Raw genomic sequence first — 24,771 nt, 5'->3', positions numbered from 1 at the left:
TGATATAAGGTTGGGATCTAATGTCAAAACAGTGTAATAAACAAACTGAAAGACCGTTTGGTCTGGATAGCATTTGCATGGGAAACCAAAGGTAATAAAAGGTAATAAAACTTGTCTGTTATTTGCTCTTGCTACAAGTCCAGGTAAAACAAAAGGACATATATTTTCTAGTGATGTTCTTGTCCACCTAATTTACTTTTTAATATGTACATTGTATATACATTATATACATTATAAACATCATTCTATTTTGTCATTAGAAAAAAAGAATATATTAAAATATAGTGAAAATGGGTTAAATATATAAACAGCCAATACCCCTTATATGAGTATGTCAATACAAAAAACATTATTCTGATACAGTATTCTGTGGATATATAGCTATACTCATTGAGAGTGGGTTTAGAATACGTAATGAGAAAAAAAACCAATATCCCTGTTCAGTCCTGGGAAGTTGTTTGTTCCAAGTTTCATAATAATTTGTAATTCAGCAATTTTTCTCTTCATTCTGTTCTTGACATTCCTTTGCAGTAAAACAGCTACTTCCTTAAACATATGATAGCTTTTATTTCTACATGTACCCCCAAAAAGTGGAGGAAAAAAACAATTTCCAGTTCTCATGTCATACACTTATAAACTATACCTTTCTCTCTCTCGGCTTGACTTCGCGAACGAAGATTTAAGAAGGGTGCAGTAGTCCACGTCTGCTGCAGGCTCGCTGGTGGCTGACAAGACCAATGCGGGACAGGCAGATCCGGCCACAGTGGCTGCAGGGAAAAGTCTGATTTGGGGTTGGTGCTGTAGCAGTGCGATTCTTCCTCAATCTCCTTTTGTCCTCAAGACCAGCTATGCGTGCGTTCTCAAAGGAAGAGACAGCCTGGTGGATGGTGTGCCTCCATGCTTTGCGATCTGAGGCTAGGTCAGACCACTGGTGATGGTTGATGCGACAGGTGCCAAGGGATTTCTTCAAGGAGTCCTTGTACCTCTTCTTTGGTGCCCCTCTATTTCGATGGCCGGTGGAAAGTTCGCCATACAGAGCAATCTTGGGAAGGTGGTGGTTTTCCATCCTAGAAATATGCCCTGCCCAGCGCAGCTGCGTCTTCAACAGCAGTGCTTCGATGCTTGTAACCTCCGCCCTCTTGAGGACTTCAGTGTTGGTCACAAAGTCACTCCAGTGGATGTTGAGGATGGTGCGAAGGCAGTGCTGATGAAAGCGCTCAAGGAGTCGCAGATGATGACAGTATAAAACCCACGATTCGGAGCCGTAGATGAGGGTTGTCATCACACCCGCTTTGTAAACATTGATCTTTGTGCCTTTTTTCAGATGCTTGTTGCTCCACACTCTTTTGTGCAGTTGGCCAAATGCACGGTTTGCCTTTGCCAGCCTGTTGTCAATCTCCTTGCCGATCTTGGCATCTGAGGAGATGATGCACCCCAGGTAGCTGAACTGCTGGACTGTCTTCAGTACTGATTCACCCACAGTGATGCAGGGAGGGTGATAATCTTTCTGGGGTGCAGGCTGGTGGAGAACTTCTGTCTTCTTCAGACTAACTTCTAGGCCGAATAGCTTGGCAGCCTCTGCAAAGCAGGATGTCATATGCTGCAGAGCTGATACCGAGTGGGAGACAAGTGCAGCATCATCAGCAAATAGTAGCTCTCGGATGAGTTTTTCCATTGTCTTGGAGTGAGCCTTTAGTCGCCTCAGGTTGAACAGGCTGCCACCATCGCCCAACAACTACTGTGAGCAATGCTACCACTGATATAGTGCAGCCACCCAATCCCAACACAGATTGTAACATTAGCTGCACCTGTCCATCTCGTGACTTCTATCACAGCTGTATAGTTTTAGTTGCATAACCTTGACTCAGCAGTTTAGTTCTCTTAAAGCAACTTAACACTGACATTCTCCCCTTTATGTAACTAAAAAACATTCTATACAGTAATATAAACTATTTACATTCATAGTCTACATACATTTTTCAAACAACATTGTAGTAATATTGCAACTTCATTTCAGACCAAGTTTCAGACAGTTTTCTTTGTGCTTAACTGGTGTCTGAGCTTTTGTAAAAATGTCTGCAATATTATCACTCGTAGCACAGTATTCCAGAGTGATTAACCTGTCTGTTAAACATTGCTTCACATTGTGAAACCTGACATCTGTGTGCTTGGATCTTGATTTTACTCCAAGATTGGTTGCTAGCTTAAGAGCCGCCTGATTGTCCTCATACACAGTGATTGGTTCTACATAAAACAAACCAAGGTCAGATAGTAACTGTTTGTACCAGGTTAACTCACTGCACACTGTACTGAGTGCGGAATACTCTGACTTGCATGTCGAGAAAGCTACATGGCGCTGTTTCAGAGATCTCCACCCTACCAGGACACCACCCAAGAAAATTGCCAATCCGGTGGTTGATTGTCGGGTGTTCTGATCACTGGCAAAACTTGCATCTGCGTATATATGTACTTTTAGATCCTTAAAAGGTGTTATAAACAAGCTTAACTCTAGAGTATGCTTTAGGTATCTAAGAACATGTTTTGCAGCAATCCAATGGCACTGTCTTGGCTGCTTCACCGCCCTGGCCAATTGGTTGGTTGCCATCGCAATATCAGGTCTAGACCAGTTAGCTATATAAGACAGACTACCAATCAAAGACTGATAAATGCTTTGGTCAAATAATGGACTCTGACTGTCATTTAAGTCAAAATTCTGCAGCATAGGACATTGCACTCCTTTGCTTTGGTCCATTTTATAGCTCTTTAGCAACTGAGCTATTTTACCCTTCTGTGAGACCCGATACCCACCATTTACAGGCTCTATGTCTAAGCCAACATACTGTCTGATGTTGCCCAGATCCCTTACTGTAAACTGGTTCTTCAGAGTTTCAACAATAGAATTCATCATCTTTTCATTTCTACAAATTAAAGCTAAATCATCAACAAAGACAAGTATTATGCACTGCTGCTCCCCTTTTCCCTTGATAAATATACATGGGTCAGCTATGCCCTGTTTGAAACCAAGCTTTTTCAAACATTCAGTTAAGAACTGGTTCCACTGATGACCAGACTGTTTTAAACCGTACAGAGATTTTTTAAGTTTCCAGCAAACATTTGCATTGCTATTTCCACCAGAGACACCAGGTGGCAATTTCATATACAATGTGTGTTCTAGAGGAGCGTGCAGGTAAGCAGTTTTAACATCTAGGTGTTTCACAATACAATTATGCTTGGCTGCATAAGTCAGAGCACAAAAGATTGATGTAGCCTTGAGTGTGGGTGCAAACGTTTCGTCATAGTCTTGCATAGACTGCAAGTACCCTTGTGCAACAAGTCTAGCCTTGTAATGCACGTTTCCGTCTGCCCCAGATTTTAACTTATAAACCCATCTACAACCCAAGAGTTTATGGTTAGGTGGTAACACAGACTCTTCATAGACTTGTAGACCTTTTAACGACTCAAGTTCCGCATTCATGGCTGCGGTCCATCCAGCCTGTTCGTCTTGCGTGAGATGCTTGATGCTGTCGTAGCAGGAAGGTTCAGCAAGGACGACACACGCTTGACCAGGACTGTAGCGATCTGGAGGACGAGTTTCTCTCGTAGATCGTCTGAGAACTGGTGCTGTTTCCTCATCTGACACTGCATGCTGGTCCGCCGGCTGCTGCTGTGACACTCCCGCTCCAAAAGATGCAGGTGTAACAGGTTCTGGCTTGATGACTCTGCTGCTGGGTGAAGGACTCCGCCTCTCGCCTCCAGTTGGTAGCTGCGAATCAGTTTCCACCGCTGTAGGCAGGAATACTGTAGAGGACGTTCTCTCCCAACCGACAGAGGTTTCCAAGAACTTTGCAGAGCAGGACGTTGTTATCTTCTTGTCACCTACTTGGGAAAATTTGTAAGCCTGGTGATTATTTGAGTAACCAAGAAATAACAACTTTACAGCCTTGTTTCTCCCCTTTCTCTGTAGCTGCTTTGGGATGTTTACATAAGCTGGTATCCCAAAGATCTTTATATGGCTAATGGAAACTTTCCTGCCATACCACACCTCAGCAGGTATTTTTCCAATAGCAGAAGACCAGGAGTAATTCAGAACATGGGAAGCGCACATGATACTCTCCCCCCAATAACTCATTGGAAGGTTGCTATCTCTCAACATAGAGACACACATATTATAGAGAGTTTGATTTCTTCTTTCGCAAAATGCGTTATGTTGTGGCCTATACGGCGCTGTGCGTTGGTGGCTGATTCCATGTCTCCTAAATAGAGAAAACATTTGGTCATTACAAAATTCTGTCCCATTATCAGAAACAATAGCCTTTGGAACTCTACCAGTTTTTCTCTTGACAAAACGAAGCCAGTTGCTGATGTTTTGGTAGGTCTCAGCCTTTGATTTAAGTAAAAAACAAAAACCATAGCGAGAATAGTGATCTTCTATATGCAAACAGAATTTAGCTCCGCCCACACTTCTGGTTGGAAAGGGTCCAATCAGATCCAGAAAAACCAGGTCCAATATTTCTGCAGACTGGAATTTTGTCGGAGATACTGTGGGAGCTGCCTTTGATTTCGTTGCCTTGCATATCTCACAGTCAACAAAACAATGACAAGACTTGGGGGTAATTTCTGCAGCTTGCAAGGTTCTCTTAACAGCTTGGAAATTTATATGCCCCAATCTTCTATGCCACAAGTGAATACACTCATCATGAGGGGGTCTGTTCATACTCACATGTTGCACAAGATTTTCTTTCTCCAGAAAATATAAGTTATCTTTTCTTTTAGCCACAACAGAAACGCCATCTGCACAAATCAAGCAGCTTTCAGCTGTAAAAGAGACTTTAAAACTCTGCTCAGTCAAAGTGGAGACAGAAATCATATTGTACTTAATACTTGGCACGTGAAGCATTTGGAGTTTTCTCTTTAGACAAGGAATGTTAACAAGCCCATTTCCTTCTATTTTGGCACAAAGCCCAACTGCCAACATGACAAACTGACCTTTAACTGGTGTGTAGGTGTCGAAGAGATTCTTGTTCTTAATGATGTTTACCGTAGCACCACTATCTATTAAGAACTGATTGCTGTAGGAAGAATTGTTAACAACAAGATTCACATGCTTCCCTCCCTTCGGAGTAACAGAAGACTGTTTCCCTTTGAAACGGTTACATTGCCGCTTGAGGTGATTAGTGCTGTTACACACAAAACATCTCCTCACTGAGTAAGCTTTCTCAGCTGCTGCATGACTGTCAGCCCCTTTAAATTCCTCCCGGGCAGGAGACTTGGCTGAATGAGCTGGAGGCTCCCGGAACAAAGCTGTGTTCCTCCTCCTCATGTCCTCATTCAACAAACGTTGAGCGATGTTAGACACAGTTATCTCAGTTCTTGGCAAAATATCCAAGTTGGCTACAAACTGATCATAACTAGCATCCAGGGAGCAAAGGATTATGTAGGCTTTCTGCTGCTCAGAAAAAACCACCTCTTTCTCCTGCAGCTGTTGCAAGGTACGTTGCATGAACTCTAGGTGGACACTCATTTCCCCACCAGCCACATATCTTGATCTAAGGAGTTTCTTCATTAAATATATATGGGACCCCACACTCTCACTAACATACAGAGACTTTAAAGCGTCCCAACAAGACTTTGCACTGTTGGAGGTTTTTATATGGATAAGCTGGCTGTCTTCCAAAGTTAGACCGATTAGTGCACAAGCTTTATCCTCATTGCTTTTGTGTTTTTCTATAACAGCTGCGTCATCAGCAGCGTCTAACACGGCTATGTTTGGTGGATTCGTCACGTACTCCCACAAACCTTGATATTTGAGAAGCATTGTGACCTTCTCAGACCAGGTGCTGTAATTCTCCCCGTTCAGCCTCTTGATAAGGAAACTGGAGACTTGGATACAGGACTCCATTGTGCCTGTGTGAAATAAAAAAAACTGCCACGCCCAAAAATGGCTGTTACTCACGAGTAGACCTCGAGTAGACCACGGGGGCTGATGGCAACTATTGCTCTTACTCTCCAGGAGACCGCGCTGGGCCCATAACCGATGACAGAGTTTGTGTGCGTAGGAAGTTTTCCCCTGTTTGAGTAGACAGTTGAGTGCAACTCCAGAACACTGTGGCAAAGAAAACAAAACTCCACAACAGCCAGTTAACAGTTGTATTTTGGGTTAACACGTAAGAGGCAGTCACAGGCAGGCAAATGGTCATACACAGAATAGCAGTCCTTCCAATATGCAGCACCAAATCACAATCCAATAGAGAAGTCTAGAATCCAGTCCAATACATTACGTTAATAGCCAAGCAATCCTCCAGAGTAACAGTATATCAGTCTGATCTTCCTCCTCTCACATACGTCCTTCTCCTTCTCCTCCATCCACCATCGCCCAACAACTACTGTGAGCAATGCTACCACTGATATAGTGCAGCCACCCAATCCCAACACAGATTGTAACATTAGCTGCACCTGTCCCTCTCGTGACTTCTATCACAGCTGTATAGTTTTAGTTGCATAACCTTGACTCAGCAGTTTAGTTCTCTTAAAGCAACTTAACACTGACATGTTCACAGAGAAGAAACTCCCAAATTCCAAGTATGTAAATAGCTTTACCAGGGCTTTTTTTGTAGCAGGAACTTCTTTGCATAATAGGCCACACACCGCTGATGCAGCCAATCCTCCAAGTGCTTACAGTAGCTCTTGTAAGAAGACCCCTAGCTCTTGGAGGACTGGCTACATCAGGGATGTGTGGCCTAATATGCAAAGGAGTTCCTGCTATTTAAAAAGCCCTGGCTTCTACCCTGTGTGAACTTTCTGATGTCTAGTCAGAACACTACTCCAAGAGAAGCACTTTCCACACACCAAGCATTTGTATGGCTTCTCCCCTGTGTGAATCTTTTGATGTGACTTTAGACTGCACTTCAAAGAGAAGCACTTGCCACACTCCAAGCATTTATACAGCTTATCCCTTGTATGAATCTTCCGATGTGCAGTTAGGCTGCTACTGCAATAGAAGCATTTTCCACACTCCAAGCATTTATATGGCTTCTTCTCTGTGTGAACCTGTTGATGTTGAGTTAGGCGGTGCTTCTCAAAAAAGCACTTTCCACACTCCAAGCATTTATATGGCTTCTCCCCTGTGTGAATCTTTTGATGTCTCCTTAAGTGACCACTCTGAGAGAAGCACTTTCCACACTCCAAACATTTATGTGGCTTCTCTCCTGTATGCCTCTTTTGATGTGAACTTAAGTTTCCCCTCCAAGAGAAACATTTTCCGCACTCCAAACATTTATATGGCTTCTCTCCTGTGTGAATCTTTTGATGTCCAGTTAGGGCAGCTTTACTAGAAAAGCACTTTCCACACACCAAGCATTTATATGGCTTCTCTCCTGTATGAACCTTTTGATGACTACTTAGGTGGTTACTTGCAGAGAAACACTTTCCACACTCCAAGCATTTATGTGGCTTCACTCCTGTGTGTATCTTTTGATGTGCAGTTAGGTTTGCTCTGTGACAGAAGGACTTTCTGCATTCCAAGCATTTATACAATTTTACCTCTGTATGTATATTCTGATGTTCCTTTAGACTGGTTTTGTAACTGAAGCACTTTCCACACTCCAAGCATTTATATGGCTTCTCCCCTGTGTGAATCTTTTGATGTTCTGTTAGGTTTCCTCTCCAAGAGAAGCATTTTCCACACTCCAAGCATTTATATGGCTTTTCCCTTGTATGACACTTTTGATGTGCAGTTAGGCGTCCATTCTCATAAAAGCATTTTCCACATTCTAAGCATTTATATGGCTTCTCCCCTGTGTGAATCCTTTGATGCTGATTCAGGTTGCCAATTATAGAGAAGCACTTTCCACACTCCAAGCATTTATATGGCTTCTCCCCTGTATGATTCTTTTGGTGCACAGTTAGGCTCCAATTCCGAGCAAAGCACATTCCACACTCCAAGCATTTATATGGCTTCTCCCCTGTGTGAACCTTTTGATGGCTAGTTAGGTATTTATTCCGAGAGAAGCACATTCCACACTCCAAGCATTTATATGGCTTCTCCCCCGTGTGATCCTTTTGATGGCTAGTTAGGTATTCATTCCGAGAGAAGCACTTTCCACACTCTAAACATTTATACAGTTTTACCTCTCTATGAATATTCTGATGTTTCTTTAGGCTGGTTTTGTAAAAGAAGCACTTTCCACACTCCAAGCATTTATATGGCTTGTCTCCTGTGTGCCTTTTTTGATGTGTACTTAGGTTTCCCCTCTGAGAGAAGCACTTTCCACACTCCAAGCATTTGTATGGCTTCTCTCCTGTATGATTCCTTTGATGTGCAGTTAGGTTCCAATTCCGAGTGAAGCACATTCCGCACTCCAAGCATTTATATGGCTTCTCCCCTATGTGAACCTTTTGATGGCTAGTTAGGTAGTCATTCCGAGAAAAGCACTTTCCACACTCCAAGCATCTATATAGCTTTTTGCCTATATGAACCTTTTGATGAGTAGTTAGTGCACTACTCCAATGAAAGCTCTTCCCATATTCCAAGCATTTATACTTTTTCCAGCCATTTGTAACATTCTCAAGTGTTTTAGCACCAGATTTGCTACCGAACTTTTTCTGACTTATGACACTAATAGGCCTTCCCCTTCTCCTCTCTGGTTCATCTTGGGCTGAGAGCTCAGGTTTATCTCTGCCCTGACAAGCAACCAGTTCCTTCCTTTGCTTCTCTTTTGCTTCCCTTTTCCTTCTGAACTGTCCTGTTGATATCACTTGATCCACGGACTCTGCTTCCACCTGGAGACGGTTGTCTTTTCCCACAAGTCTCCTTTCTGACTCCTTCTCACTCACCCTTTCCCTCACAGCTCCAACTGCAACAGAGAATGAAAAAGTAGAAATGCCAGTTAACAAACCGAGCAATGAGTAGTACTTTTTATAATGAAACCCTGGGCTCCAGAAAAAACTTCAGCAATATTAACCACACATCAGGATGTCCTGGAAAAAGAAAAACAGTGACTAAAGGGAGGGGATTTCTTCCTTGTTTTGCTGACACTTGCTCTTCAGATTGCATTAAGCTTAATATGTTAACTGCTGTTGATTTAGGGAACACATAAAATGGAATTAAAAAAGAAACGCTTGTTAAAAATCTTGAATTTTACTGATTTTTTAAAAACAATATGTAAGGAAGAAAACATGGAAACACTTAAATCCAGAGAAGGGAGAAATAGACAAGATAGCTTTTTCTATGAACCTGGGAAATGACCCAGGCTTCCAGAAAAATCTAGAAAAAAAGGGCATTGTGGAGTTATAACCACAGTTCCCTAGATGTTGCACCACTTGCATGACTGGGTTCATGACCACTTGAATTAGCCAAAGGCCATATGAGACTCCATATACATCCAATACTAAAAGAGGTCATACAACAACCGGCATTAAGAAGAGAAAGGATAGCATTGTTCCAAGTAAATTCTAACAATATTCAACAGTCAATTATCACGCGCTAAATTTAGTACAGTTTATCCAGAAAAACTTCAACCAAAAAATTCAACCAACAAGACAAGAACTTTGGCAAACCTAGAACTGCTTTTAGTTTACACACTGTAGATAGACTTTAAATAGAAAACCTGATCCAATATATACTCTAATGCTGGTATCGGGATCATACATTTAAATATATCCATACATTCTTCTTCTAGAGTCTGTATTTTTCCTTCACAGTGGGCCTTACTCCTAATCCTCTTATATTTGCCTTTCAAAACAGCAGAGGGTAATACATCATACTGCAGTAATGTCAAAGCTCTCCTATAAGACAGGGTTCTCTGGACCATGGGTGTCAAACTAGTTCATTATGAGGGCTGGATCTGACATGAGATCTTAAAGGGCCGGGCCCTGTCAGGCCAGACCATGTGTGTACCTATTTAAGATTAAGTAAAAAGGTAAAGGTAAACTTAAAATAAAACATGCTTAAAAGATTAGCACCTGTGCAAGCACCAGTCATTTCCAACTCTGGGGTGACACTGCTTTCACGGCAGACTTTTAACGGGGTGGTTTGCCATTGCCTTCCCCAGTCAGCTACACTTTTCCCCCCAGCAAACTGGGTACTCATTTTACCAGCCTTGGAAGGATGGAAGGCGGAGTCAACCTCGAGCCGGCTACTTGAACCCAGCTTCCGCCGGGATTGAACTCAGGTCGTGAGCAGAGCTTTGGAATGCAGTACTGCAGCTTTACCACTCTGGTAGCAGAGATATAAGCTTTATAAAAGACACAAATGCATTTTTTAAAAAAACTTAAAACATGCTTAAAACATTAGCACTCGTTGGTCTTAAAGGTGCTTCCTTTGTATTTCTCTCATGAGATCCAGGGAACTGGGAAAAGGAAGCCAGGAGGGAGAGAAGCCTCTGCCAATAGAAGGAAGAGAGGCTTGGGTCAGTAGCTCTGCTGTGCAATTGAGAGAGCCTGGCAAAGCAAGCTCTGCCTCCCCTCCTTCCTTTCCAAGAGAGGAGCCTCAGCCAATGGAGAAAATACAGGTTTTGCTCTGTAGCTCCTCTGTGATTGAATAAGTCTTGGCAAAGCAAGCTGAGATGCAAAAGGAAGCAAGAGAGAGGGAGAAGGAAGCAGATAACAGCCAGTTGCTTGGGAGCCTGATAGGAGCTCTCCAGGGGCCTAATTCATCCCCAGGGCTGCATGTTTGACACCCCTGCTCTAGATTGTTGATGTAGGGCATCAGTATAATCCTATTCAAGGTTCTCTCATTCATTAGATAGCTTTTCACTCAGTTCATATCATGCTGCCTTTCCACATCTAAAATCCTTTGTTTAACCAGATTCCTTCATGGCCAGAATCCTTCTGGGCATGGAGGAGGGGTCACTGGGAGTGTGGGGAGGAGCTTTTCATGGATTTCCTGCACTGGGCAGGACCCCTGGAGATCCCTTCCAACTCTATAATACTCTGACTCATCCAGGATTGGCTGCTTGCTATTGTTTAACACTACCCACTGCAAAGCTAGAGTGGTCTGGTGGTTACAGTTTCAGAATATAACTTGGGAGACTCAGATTCCAGTCAGGCCTGGTGCAGGGGATTAGGCCAAGTAGGCGACCGCTTAGGGTACCACCTGGCCTAGGGACGCCACGAGGCACCCCCTTTCCTCACACGCCGCGTCCGCTGCCTTCTCGACCTCGCCGAGGCTACCCAAGGCTCAGGAAGCCTCAGAGAAGTCAGGGGAGAGGGAGTGGCAGTGAGCCCAGCTCTGAGCATGCCCACTGCCATCCCGACTTAGCTCAGGCCAGGGGCAGGAAGTGGGAATCTGTCTGGAGCGGCAGAACCCCCAGCGCCAGGCCTGATTCCAGTCCCCACTCTGCTCTGGAAGCAAACTTGATGACTTGGGCCAAGCACGCAAACGCATGCTAACCTCCTTCACAGGTTTGTTGGGAGGATAAAATGGAGGAGTTGAGAGTTCTGTAAGCTTTGAACCATTACTGGGAAGACAGCAAATAAACTATTGATAAAACTGAACATGGGAGGGGGAGAACAGTTAAAAGATTGGTGGTAAACTAGTAAGGTACTCAAGAAGGAAATGTGACAACTGGAGCATGTGGGGGCTGGCAAATAAGGACAAAAAGTGCCGGGAGGGGGATACAGGGAGAAATAAGGGACTCCTCACAACTCATAAGAAAAGCCATGTTAGAGCAAGCCCATCCAGTCCAACACTGTGTCACACAATGGCAGAAAATAATTTTTTTAAAAAGATGCCATCTTGAGGTCTATCAGTGGGTCCAGGACACTAGAAGTCCTCCCACTGTTGCCCCTCCAAGCAACAAGAATACACAGCATCACTGCCCCAGAGTTCTAGCAATATACTGCGGCTAATAACCATTGATGGAACCCTGCTCCGTATGTTTATCCAATCCCCTCTTGAAGGTGGCTATGCCTGTAGCTGCCACCACCTTTTGTGGCATTGAATTCCATGTGTTAATCACCCTTTGGGTGAAGACGGACTTCCATTTATCATTTCTAACCTGACAGCTCAGCAATTTCATGGAATGTCCACGAGTTCTTGCATTGGGAGAAAGGGAGAAAAGTACTTCTTTCTCTACCTTCTCTATCCCATGCATAACCTTGTAAACCTCTATCATGTCACCACTCAGTTGACATTTCCCCAAGCTAAAGAGCCCTAAGCATTTTAACCTTTCTTCATAGGAAAAGTGTTCCAATCCTTTAATCATTCTAGTTGCCCTTTTCTGCACTTTTTCCAATGATATAATATCCTTTTTGAGGGGTGGTGACCAGAATTGTACACAGTACTCAAATGAAGCCACACCATCACTTTATACAGGGGCATTATAATACTGGCTGATTTGTTTCCAATTCCCTTCCTAATAATTTCCAGAACAGGCTTGGCCTTTTTTATTGCGGTCACACACTGTCTCGACATTTGCAGTGAGTTATCTACCATGACCCCAAGTTCTCTCACTTGGTCAGTCTCCGCCAGTTCACACCCATCCACTTGTATTTATAGTGAGGATTTTTGGCCCCAATGTGCATTACTTTGCACTTGGCCACTTTGAACCTCATTTGCCACGTGGATGCCCACTCGCTCAGACTCGACAGATTCCTTTGGAGTGCCTCACAATTCTCTCTGGTTCTCACTGTCCTGAACAATTTGGTGTCATCCACAAATTTAGCCACTTCACTGCTTACTCCCAACTTCAAATCATTAATGAACAAGTTAAAAAGCATCGGACCCAGTACTGAGCCCTGTGGTACCCCTCTGCTTACCACACTCCACTGCGAAAACTGACCATTTATACTCACTCTTCCCTTACAGAACCCATGCTGAGTCTTCCTCAATAACTTTTGTTCATCAATGTGCCTACTAATTCTCTCTTTAATAACACTTTCCATCAACTTTCCTGGTATTGAAGTCAGATGGACTAGCCTGTAATTTCCTGGATCTCCTCTGGAACACTTTTCAAAGATAGCGGTGACATTAGCTACCTTCCAGTCTTCAGGAATGGAGACAGATTTTAATGAAAGATTACATATTTTTGTCAGGAGATCCACAAGTTCACCTTTGAGTTGTTTCAGAACTCTTGGATGTATGCCATCCAGGCATGGTGACTTATCAATTTTTAAATTGTAGGACCTCCTCTCTCATCACCTCAATCTTACTCAGGTTTTTCGACACCCCTCCCAAAATCAGCAATTCTGGAGTGGGCAAACACTTCTCATCTTCCACAGTGAACACGGAGGCAAAAAATGCATTCAGCTTCTCAGCCATTTCCCTATCCTTCAGTAATCCTTTTACCTTTTGGCCATCCAAGGGCTCCACTGCCTCCCTGGCTGGTTTCCTGCTTCTAATGTATTTGAAGATTTTATTGTTGGTCTTTATGTTATTTGCAATATGCTCCTATAGTTTATTTTTGCCTGCCTGATCACAGACTTGCCACAGCCTGTGTTCCCTTTTATTAACCTCTTTGGGTACCCATAGAATTGGACCCCTTGATCCAATCTGGATGGGGAGGGAAGGGTTGGAGGTGGGGTGGCTCTGCATGTCAGAGAGGGTGTACAGTTCAATAAGATTGAGATGGTAAGAGAATTAGATTCACTTCTAGAAATTCTTTGGGTCAGAGCAGGCCTAAAAAGAAGTTTGGGAGTTTGTTATTGCCCACCAGATCAAAAGACAGAGGATGAAAGAACTAACGATAGCAGCTAAAAGTAAAAAACTGTGTCATAATAGGTGATTTTAACTACCCGCAGATTTATTGGGTCAATATGGGAGATGTAAAAGTGATTGCACCACTTGGGAGCAGTGACCATAATATTGTTGATTTCACCATTTGTATAAATAAGGAGCTGCCCAAAAAGACCAACACAATCACTTTTAACTTTAAAAGGGGTAAATCCTCTGAGATGAGGAGGCATGTGAAGAGGAAACTGAAAGGAAAGGGAAATGGGGTCAAAGCCCTTGGGGAAGCCTGGAGACTATTTAAAGCTAAAATTCTAGAAGCTCAGATAAAATATATACCGCAAGTCAGGAAAGCCACAAATAGGTATAAAAAAAAAGCCTGCATGGTTAACAAAGTAATGGAAGCTGTAAAAGGTAAGAAGGATTCCTTTAAGCAGTGGAAAGCTAGTCCAAGTGAGGTTAATAAAAGGGAATATAAAATGCAAGTCTGTGATCAGGCAGGCAAAAAAGGGCTATGAGGAGCTGAAGAAAGGCTGAAGAAGAAAAGATGAGCCACTGGGATTTCCTAGCAGGAACCTAACGGGATATTGTCAGTCTCTCCCGATCACAAGCCCTCCACATCAACAGGTTTCTCTTTACAGCATGAAAGTTCTTTATGCTTTCTTTCTCGGAGACTTTGAGGTCCCCAAGTGTGGAAGTGACTATCTTTCCTTGTAGCAAATGAAAGCGCTCTGAAATCAAACAGTGTCAAAGGAAAACACCACCTATTCTTCCTTCTCTTTCATGATCATTAAGAAGGGAAAAAATCTTTACCTAGAGAGGACACATTCTCGTAATTTTCCTCTGTAACATCCCAGTAGAGTTTTCTTTGGCCTGCATCCAGGAGAGCCCATTCCTCTGCTGTGAAGGAAATGGCTACCTCCTCAAAGGACATGGGGTATCTCTGAAAGAGGAAAATATGGGCCAGTTTATCAATAATTCTTGTCCCCAATGATTCAAGAAAGAAACTAGAATTCCACAGGCCAGTCATCTGATTAAACAATGCAACAGGTCAAACTGATAAGGAAAATTGCGTGGGTTTCTTTTTCAGCCTCTGACAAGTCTAATATATTGAAACTCTCCAAGGAATAAAACCTCAGAAGCTTGCAAAGAACAGGGCTTCTCTTGATCAAGACCAATTAATATGTGTGTGTCGCAGAAATGGTTTAGCAGATATTGTACAACCTTGCAAGTTAAACCCCAGAAATACACAGAAATTGTGCTTTGAGAGAAGTTTTCTGCTTTAAACATTTTTGTCTGCAGAGGAGTTCAGTGTGACTCTAAAGCTTGCATCCAGCTCTGTATACAGGAACTGGCCTAATTAAAATGTTTTTTCTTGTATTTTTAACCTAACAAAGGCTATTCACTCTGGGCCATGTGGTCCTTGGTGTCTGATGGATGATAAATGCAGGGAGTCACCCTCCAGAGCAAGAGCTTCTGCCATGGACCTCTTCAGCAGGCTGGCGAAGTGTATGGACCCCTCCTCAGGTTGTTTCTAAATGAGCGTAAATGCTATTTCAAGATATCTGCAAAAACCTGAGTATAAGAAAATATCAGGTCTCAATTGGTGACAAAGTCACATGAACTATAATAATGACTGTGGTTTGTTGCCAACATTCATAACAGAGGGAAATGCTAACTGTCAGCTAGAACTTAGTGAAAATAAAGTTGTAATCTGTTCCACAGTCCACAAAAGACTTCCATCCTAGCAGCAAAATATGGCCAAATGTATCTTTGGGAGTTAGCCCATAAAGAATGCAACAAACAAAACTGCAACTGCAGCCAGCTATGGGGGCCAGTAAGAACACACAATAAACTGTTCTGGACCAGAGAGGGGTCTGTCTAGCTGGCAGGAATAAAAAGAAGTCCAGGATGGTTTTAGAAAACACAATCAAGTGGGTGAAAACACCCCACCCCACCCCCTCTGCAGAGAACTCATCCAGAAGCTTCTAACCCAGGGGGTGTCGAACTCATTTGTTATGAGGGCCAGATTTGACATATATGAGACCTTGTCGGGCCAAGCCATGCGTATCATAAGATGTAATGCCAGGTAGTGGACATATAAACTTTATAAAGGGCGCAGACACACAATTAAAGGTTTTTTTCGCTTAAAATTAAACATGCTTAAAATATTAACCTGCTTGCAATATTTTGTTTTACAGTCATGGATAAATGTCACCTCTTGCTATGAATTATTGCATCAAAAACTGCAGACAATGTCTGTGCTGTACCAGTCTTGAATATGTGCTGTTCAGGTGTGCAAACCTACTTTTGATTCATTGACATTCATTACAGACATCTCATGGTCAATGCTTTGAGCCTAAGACCCAGAGGAACATGAAGCAGCTGGGCATTGTGAGCTTTTGTACAAACGTTGTTTCACGTACTAGTCAAGAACATGTGAAGGCACCATGGCACAGACTGAGGGCTATGTGCTTGTTTACAAAACTATAATTTCCCCCAGAAAAATGACTACAACAACAAAAAACAACAGCTTCCCCCCCAAAAACAGCTACAAGAACAGAAAGACGGCCATGTACAGTGGTCAGTGTCAGCCTACTATCTGGGAAGTCTAAATTCAAGACTCCCAATCAAAGGAAATTGTGAAAGAAAAATTAAGAAAAATTTGCTGGGTAAACCTGGGGTAGAAGAAGAAGAAGAAGAAGATATTGGATTTATATCCCGCCCTCCACTCCGAAGAGTCTCAGAGCGGCTCACAATCTTCTTTACCTTCCTCCCCCACAACAAACACCCTGTGAGGTGGGTGGGGCTGGAGAGGGCTCTCCCAGCAGCTGCCCTTTCAAGGACAACTTCTGCCAGAGCTATGGCTGACCCAAGGCCATTCCAGCAGGTGCAAGTGGAGGAGTGGGGAATAAAACCCAGTTCTCCCAGATAAGAGTCCACACACTTAACCACTACACCAAACTGGCTCACTCTCAGAACACACTCTCAGCCTAATACTGATATTTCTCTTCTAAATAGTTCACATGCTTTCCTATTGAGAAAGACTGGAGGGCATGAGTACAGTGAAAAAAAGGAGGGGAACTCAGTTACAAGCCCAACAAAACTCTCTCTCTCTCTGTAGCAAGGCAAAAAGCTCATATCGTCACTAAAACGTTGCTAGTCTTAAAAGCACTATTTGTAGCTCTCCTGATGGTGGGGACTGGGCAAAGGAAGCTCTGGTTCTTTCTTTCCTTCCCCCGGGCAGGAGGAGGGGGAGGAGCCTCATTCATTCATTAGAACAGGGGTCCTCAAACTTTTTAAATAGGGGGCCAGTTCACTGTCCCTCAGACTGTTGGAGGGCCGGACTGCCGTTACTGTACAAGGCCACGGGCTGTCAGTTCTCCATCTTCTGCATCTCTCTCCCTTCCCCACACCACACACCCCGGCCTGGGAACTCACCTCACCTCGGTATCACCTCACACTCTGTCTCCGCCGCCTCAGCCCAGTGCCGGAAGTGTGCGTTGCTAACGCGAGTTTAGGTCGAACGTCACTTCCGGTCTGATTTTGCCATAACCCGGCGGGCCGCATAAACGTCCTCAGCGGGCCGCATCTGGCCCGCGGGCCGTAGTTTGAGGACCCCTGCATTAGAAGGAAGAGAAACTTGTCTCAGTAGCTCTGAAGGGTGATTAATTGAGCCTGGAAAACTTAATCAACCAGCAGAGCTATAGAGCTGACCTCCCTCATTGGCTGAGGTTGCTCCTCCCTCCTCCTCCCTTTGGGAAAAGGGAGCAGGGAGAGGGAAAGGCTGCTTTTCTACTCTGGCTTATCCAGGGAGAAACACGAAATGGTGACCGAAAAAAGCAGGCAAGTGAAAATAAAGCAGATGACAGCCAGTTGCTGGAGGGCCTGATTGGAGCCCTCTGTGGGCCTGATGTGGCCCACGGGCCATATGTTTAACACCCTGTTCTAACCAATACTCCATTCTGCTAATGCTTTCTCCTTCACTTCCCTTCACACATATTTTCTCTCCCTCTCCAATTCTTCCCCAGGAGCTAATATGAAACCCCAAACTCACCTTTCCTGCAGATGTACAAAAGCCAAATTCTCCCTCCAGCCAGGGGAAACAAGATAGAACAGAGGCTAGGTGGAACTTCGTATCCCATACAGTTCTTTCTTCACTTTGAGGTAAAAACATTCTCTCAACACCTAGAAAGCACAGGGTGGACCTCTCTGGTGCTTGCAAGTCCTTCTGGGAAAAGTAGTCCCCTGCAGCAGAAACACCCAAAAGAAAGTTTTAAAAATGTAACTATTTGGAAACAGGGAATAGAAGGTTTCTTTGCTCATTTGTCACTTTTTAGGGGGAGCCTCCTGTGCATATGAATAACAAATCTTCTTACTTCTTTGATCAAACACCCTGCTTCAGTGACCTCTGTTCTCTTCAGGCTCAATACAGCACTTACCTCAGAAGAGCTATCCAAAGCCTTTCTACTTGCTACCCTAAAACATCTGGGAACTGAGGGGAAGCCTTATACCATGGGACCAAAAAGGAAAGTGTGTCCAAGATGCCATTCCCTCCCTCCTCTGTTCATAATGAAAGGGGAAATAGACTTACACAGAGAGGCCATGGTCTCGTAATTTTCCTCCATCACTTCCCAGAACACTTTTCTTTGACTTTGATCCAGCAGAGCCCATTCCTCCTCTGTGAAGGACACGACTACCTCTTCAAGGGACACTGGGGATCTCTGAAAGAGGAAAATATGATCCAGTTCATCATGGAGTCCTGTGTCTGAGCTTCAAAGAAGGAAAGGACACCACTGCCTACACAACTGATTAAAAGGATGCAATACATCAAGTCCACGACAAGGAAAATTACTTTAAATTTTTTGAGGATCTGGTAGTTCGAATACACTGAATGTCTCCAAGAAATGCAAGTTCAGAGAATTGCACAAAACTGGGTTTCTCTTGATCAAGTCCCAATAATTTTTTTTTTAAAGAAAACCACCCTCAATTGACCTGTGTTAGCCAAATCAGCCCTCAGTGCCTGGTGTGCCAGTGCCCAATGATGAAAACCACCATTGAGATTCCAGAAAGAGGCACAACTTTATTGCAATAAAAGAGACCCTGGCAGCAAAACCCCAGGAGTTGACCCAACACAAAGACATCAGCTTTTAAAATGTTATTTATTTATTTCTATTTATATCCTGCCCTTCCTGCGAACAGGCTCAGAGACTGTTTTAGAGACTGAAGTAAACAACTTTTAGACATACACAGATGTCTACAGATTACAAAGCTGAAGCTTCCTTTATATCAACATAACTGTATTTGTCAAGCATACATTTATTTTGCTCTTATTTAGAAAGCTCATATGTCTCCTGAGCTTTGCAAAACAACCTCACTGTTTCTGGAGACAGCCCCTTTTGCTTAATTCAGCTATGATCTGAAACATCCCATTACCCACTTTTTCACATCCAGGTTTCCACTTTAACTGACTGTAGCTTGCCTAAGGGTTTACCTGGCCTGAGCTGCTCAAAGAATTTAAAAATAGCTTCAGTCTGCCCATCAACTGTATGCCAGTGTCTACTATACCATCCCGCACATTTAACCCCACAATGTATTAACCTCCTGATTCTACAGAAGGTTTCTGCTTTAAGAGCCAGTTTGGTGTAGTGCTTAAGTGCACAGACTCTAATCTTGGAGAACGGGTTTGATTCCCCATTCCTCCACATGCACCTTGCCAAGTGACCTTGGGTAAGTCACAGTTCTTGAAAGAGCTGCTTTCTCAAGAGTAGTTCTCAAAAGAGCTCTCTCAACCCCACCCACCCCCGCCTCACAGAAAGCTGGTGGTGGGGAGCAGAAGGAAAAGGAGCTTGTAAACCGCTCTGAGACCTCGAGTGAAGGGTGGGGTATAAATCCAATCTCTTCTCCTTCTTAATGTTTTTTTTTTGCAGATGCACTTCGAGTTACTCTAGCATTACATCCAGCTCAATAAAAATAAAATGGCCTCATAAAGTTAATCATATATCTGTTTCTATATTTTACTTATAAACTTCAGGCCTGCTCATTCCAGGCTGGGCAATCCTCAAGAGTTCAGCAGGTGAGAAATGCAGGGTACAAAACATCCAGCCCAAAAGGGCTGCCTCAGAGACCTTTCCAGATTAACAACAGAAAATCCCTCTAGTATTCTGCAGTGGACGTGATGGTTTACTCTCGAGAGGGCAAGAAGGTGGAGACACTATAATAAAATGCTTTTATCACATTAAAGTACAATGCTTCTGTGTCACTATTCACATCATAATCACTACAGGGAACAATAACATGACAGTCAACAAAGAGAGTATCTGTTGAGTTTGTACATCCAAAGGGCTCCATATGGAAAAAGTTCCAGTTCTACCAAAAGCTGCAGGGAAGCCACAAAAACTGTAGAGAATGTGGAGAAAGAAGTACTTTTCTCCCTTTCTCACAATATAAGACTCGTGGGCACTCAATGAAATTGCTGAGCAGTTGGGTTAGAACGGATAAAAGGAAGTACTTCTTCACCCAAAGGGTGATTAACACATGGAATTCACTGCCACAGGAGGTGGTGGCGGCTACCACCATAGACGGCTTCAAGAGGGGATTGGATAAAAATCTGGAGCAGAGGTCCATCAGTAATTATTAGCTGTATTTCTGTCTGGGGCTGTCATGCTCTATATTCTTTGTGCTGGGGGGGTGGGGACAATAGCGGGAGGGCTTCTAGCGTCCTGGCCCCACTGATGGACCTCCTGATGGCACCTGGGGTTTTTTGGCCACTGTGTGACACAGAGTGTTGGCCTTGATGGACCACTGGACTGATCCAACATGGCTTCTCTTATGTTCTTAAGTCTCTCCCAAAATTTGACAATGACGGGTGGTGATGCTGCTCCCATATCTGGTCAACGTTTCCAAATTTCCTCAGATCTGGACCGTCACTACATTAACTGGAATTAATATTATGAAGCACCAGTCATAAATAAAGTCAACAAGAGTTCAAACACTTCTGTTGCTGCGCGAAGTTTCACTGCAAGCTTTGGTACAGTATGGAACATATGTAGGGCATTGGAATTTAGCCCTTTGAATGTACAAATAATGTGATAAAAACATTTTATTATAGTGCTAAAGTGTTGGAATTTCTTCATTGTATTGGCTCTTTAGAACTGTTTCTTTGGTAGGAAGGGGGAGGGAGGAAGGAGCTGAGCGTGGAGGGAGGGTGGAGTTGATTCCCTCCTTCAGAAAAGAAGCCTTCAGACTCATTTCCCATCCAGAGATCTTCTTGAAGGTGATGCTCACGGTGGGATCACACACCAGAGAAAGCACAACAGTAGTCATTGAAAATACCATCATGAGAGCAGAATGTAGCCAAATGCCACAATGGTGGTTAGCCCGTGGAGCATGCAAAAAAAAGCACTTCCAATCAGGCCTCATTTTGGGCAGGAGCTCACAGGAGCGGGGCTCTGGAAGCTCTAGATTTTATTGTGCTCTTTCTTTCTTAGCCCCACCCCCACTTGCTTCTGGGCTCCGTTGTTCAAACCCCCTGGGAGAATTTTGCTGAACTCTTAAGATCTGACAAACTTTCTAATATTTCCCCCCCCGCACAAAAAAAAAAGGGAAAATAACCCAAACATATCAGGTAGACAGATGGGAATCTTTATCATGCCGCTGTGGTCACACAGCAGAAAGTAATTCTAAAAGAATGATGGGAGGAAGGTTTTATTATGACAATTCTAATCCAAGAAGCATGTTAAGGAAGATGCTGAGCTGATGTCATTTAGTACACCTTCCAGTGAGGTCAGAGGGGCGTGTGGCATATGCAAATGAGTTCTGCTAATGAGCTCTGGCACTTTTTTTTTTTTTTTTTTACAAAATGGCCCCTGCTTCCAGTGCAGCCAACGAAGGGGGCCACAGCAAGGGCAGACAATGAACCCTGCTGGAGCAAACCGAAGGGCCATCTAGGTGTTAAGATTAAAAGAACTTCATGCTGGTTGTAGGGAACACACTCAAAGAAGCCCCCCCCCCTTTGAAATCTTGCCCGGGGAAGCTTCTCTCGCCTGCTGCTCCGTCCTCTTTCTCTTTCAGTCCCATTCAATCGGATTTCCTCTCCCCTCCCTTATTCTTATCCCTGTTTGGGGAAAGTCTCAACTCACCTTCCCTGCAGACCTGCAGAAGCCCAATTCTCCCCCCAGCCGGGGGAAAGGAGGAAGCGGAGGAGCGCTCCGGAATTCCATCTTCCCCACATTTCTTTCTCCCATTTACTGAGAAACCACCCCCTTCAAGGAAGGGTTGAGAGCCATTGTGCTCGCAAGGCCTGTTTGGAAATGTAGTCCCCCGCAACAACCAGACCAACGTGGAAGAGCAGAAGTCTGTGGGAAGAGGTTTCCTAGCTCCGACCGCGAGGGTTGTGTGATAGGGTTGCCAACTTGCAGGTGGCGGCCAGGCGATCCAGCCGTGAAAAATAACTACCCCAAAAAAGTAATATCACACGATCACAACGATTTTGTCATAATCTATAGTATACAATAACCTGTAGTATACAATATTCCCTATAAAGGTAAAGGTAATCCCCTGTGCGAGTATCACTCTGGGGTGATGTTGCTTTCACAACGTTTTCACGGCAGACTTTTTACGGGGTGGTTTGCCATTGCCTTCCCCAGTCATCTACACTTTCCCCGCAGCAAGCTGAGTACTCATTTTACCGACCTTGGAAGGATGGAAGGCTGAGTCAACCTGGAGCTGGCTACCTGAACCAACTTCCGCTAGGAACATTGCGATAATATATTTCCAACTATTCAGAATGTGCAGAAGATATAGGGTTGCCAAGTCCAATTCAAGAAATACCTGGGGACTTTGGGGGTGGAGCCAGGAGACTTTGGGGGTGGAGCCAGGAGACATCGGGGGTGGAGCCAAGATCAAGGCTGTGACAAGCATAATTGGACTACAAAGGGAGTTCTGGCCATCACATTTAAAGGGACGGCACACCTTTTCAATTCCTTCCTTCCATAGGAAATAATGAAGGACAGGGGCACCTTCTTTTGGGGCTCATAGAATTGGACCCCCAGGTCCAATTGTTTTGAAACTTGGGGGGTATTTTGGGGAGCAGCACTAGATGCTATACTGAAAATTTGGTGCCTCTACCCCAAATAACAGCCCCCCAGAGCCCCAGATACCCGCGGATCAATTCTCCATGATTTTCTATGGGAATAAATCTCCCTAGGGAATAAAAGAGTTCCCAGCAGACATTTCCCTCCCCTCCCCCTGCTTTCTGATGACCCTGAAGCGGGGGGAGGGCTTCCAAACCGGGGGATTCCCTGCCCCCACCTGGGGATTGGCAACCCTAAGAAGATAATATATTTCCAACTATATTTCCAGCTATTCAGAATGTGCAGAAGTCTTTATCTGCTTTAGCATTGTGAAGTTCAATTCAAGAAATATCTGGGGACTTTGGGGGTGGAGCCAGGAGACATTGGGGTGGGGCCAGGAGCAAGGGTTCAAACCTGGAAGTCTAAAAGACATGTTCTGAACCTTGTTGGTCTCCTGTGAATGTATTGTATGTAAGACTGGATCCCAGTGATAAATAAGCCTCCAAACTGAAGAAAGATGGACGAAACGTCTTGACATCTAGAGCAGACATCTTTGGAAGGACTTCTTTTAGTTTTATGAATTATATACTGGACTATTATTACTCCTTTGTGATTGGAAAGACTGTTTTTGAACTGTCTTCTGTGAATGTCTTTTTGCTACATGCTATTTGAAGTTCTATGTGCAAGCTTTGTCAGAACACCATGACCTCTACATAACACTGTCATGTTGTTTAAAATTTATGGTGTCTCTTAGCGGTTTTTTTATTTACCCACCTGGGGATTGGCAACCATAATCCGCTTTCACATTTCAAAGAGAAGATTCGTGCCTAATTAAAGGCTCCAAGGAAAGTGCTTGTGCAGCTGATTGGTTTACGACATAATTTCTTTTAAAAACAAATAACATTTCAAAAAATATATATATACTCGCTATGCTTGGTTACAATATTTCCGAATATACAAACTCGTCCCTCGTTGGCAATAAATGTATCCTCCTATACTAAATAATAAATGGATTTTAAAGAAATGCAGATATGAACCCAAACACATGTTGCAATTTATATTACTGTAACTGGAAACAATTGTAAAATCTCAGTGATTGCAGGAAACGATCTATGTTGTAGAAGACATTGGATTTATATTCTGCCCTCCACTCAAGAGTCTCAGAGCGGCTGACTATCTCTTTTATCTCCCTCCCCCACAACAGACACCCTGTGAGGTGGGTGGGGCTGAGAGGACTCTCACAGCAGCTGCCCTTTCAAGGACAACCTCTGCCAGAGCTATGGCTGACCCAAGGCCATGCCAGCAGGTGCAAGTGGAGGAGTGGGGAATCAAACCTGGTTCTCCCAGATAAGAGTCCGCACACTTAACCACTACACCAAACTGGCTGTAAAGCAATCAACTGTGGAATGTTTTATCAATATAGGTGAATGAAACTAAAATCCATGGCTGGAAGAAGCTATGTGAAACTGGAAACAAAAGTTGACATCCTGTTCCTGTGGAAATTTGTTGTGCTTGATTGTTTTGATTATCAAGGAGATTCCTGGAGATTTGTATTTACTTTGATGGAATTATTGCAAGTGCTTTGTACATAAGTTACAAAAGTTGAGGTTAGATTTGTATAAGTTTCTTAGTTATTTTATGTCACCATAACCTGTTGGTTGTCATTTGCCTACCTGGGGACTGGCAACCCTACTGAATGATCTTGGGCCAGTCACATGACTCTTAGCCTCACCCTGACTTGGATAATCCCAGGATAGCCTGATCTCATCAGATCGCAGAAGCTAAGCAGGACTGACTTGGAGGCAGGCAGCGGGAAACCACCTGCAGACCTCTCTTGCCTTGAAAACCCTACTGGGTCGCCATCACTCAGCTGTGACATGATGGCAAAACACACCAAAAAAATCACATCTTTCAACTTCTGATCAGGCACTGGAGAGAGCCAGTTTGGTGTAGTGGTTAAGTGCGCGGAATCTATCTGGGAGAACCAAGTTTGATTCCCCACTCCTCCACTTGCACCTGCTGGCATGGCCT

The 24,771-nt window shown here is 43.7% G+C and overlaps 2 protein-coding genes across 2 annotated transcripts in view; both read right to left on the bottom strand.

Annotated features, from left to right (window-relative positions):
- Positions 1–24,771, bottom strand: part of LOC132571866 (zinc finger protein 420-like) — a 452,634-nt gene that overhangs the window by 127,467 nt on the left and 300,396 nt on the right. The window lies entirely within an intron of this gene.
- LOC132570961 (zinc finger protein 208-like) overlaps positions 6,781–24,771 on the bottom strand; it is a 39,368-nt gene continuing 21,377 nt past the window's right edge. The window contains exons 4-7 of the mRNA XM_060237596.1: positions 18,261–18,390; positions 17,724–17,914; positions 14,480–14,609; positions 6,781–8,852 (exon numbers count right to left, since the gene is read on the bottom strand). Coding sequence (XP_060093579.1) covers positions 6,781–8,852; positions 14,480–14,609; positions 17,724–17,914; positions 18,261–18,390 — 2,523 coding nt within the window. The remainder of the gene's footprint in view (positions 8,853–14,479; positions 14,610–17,723; positions 17,915–18,260; positions 18,391–24,771) is intronic.

The sequence above is a fragment of the Heteronotia binoei genome, chromosome 5 (assembly GCF_032191835.1).
Source record: "Heteronotia binoei isolate CCM8104 ecotype False Entrance Well chromosome 5, APGP_CSIRO_Hbin_v1, whole genome shotgun sequence".
Lineage (NCBI taxonomy): Eukaryota > Metazoa > Chordata > Lepidosauria > Squamata > Gekkonidae > Heteronotia > Heteronotia binoei.
The sequence above is the reverse complement of the archived record's forward strand: the minus strand, read 5'-3'. Positions and strand labels throughout refer to the sequence as shown.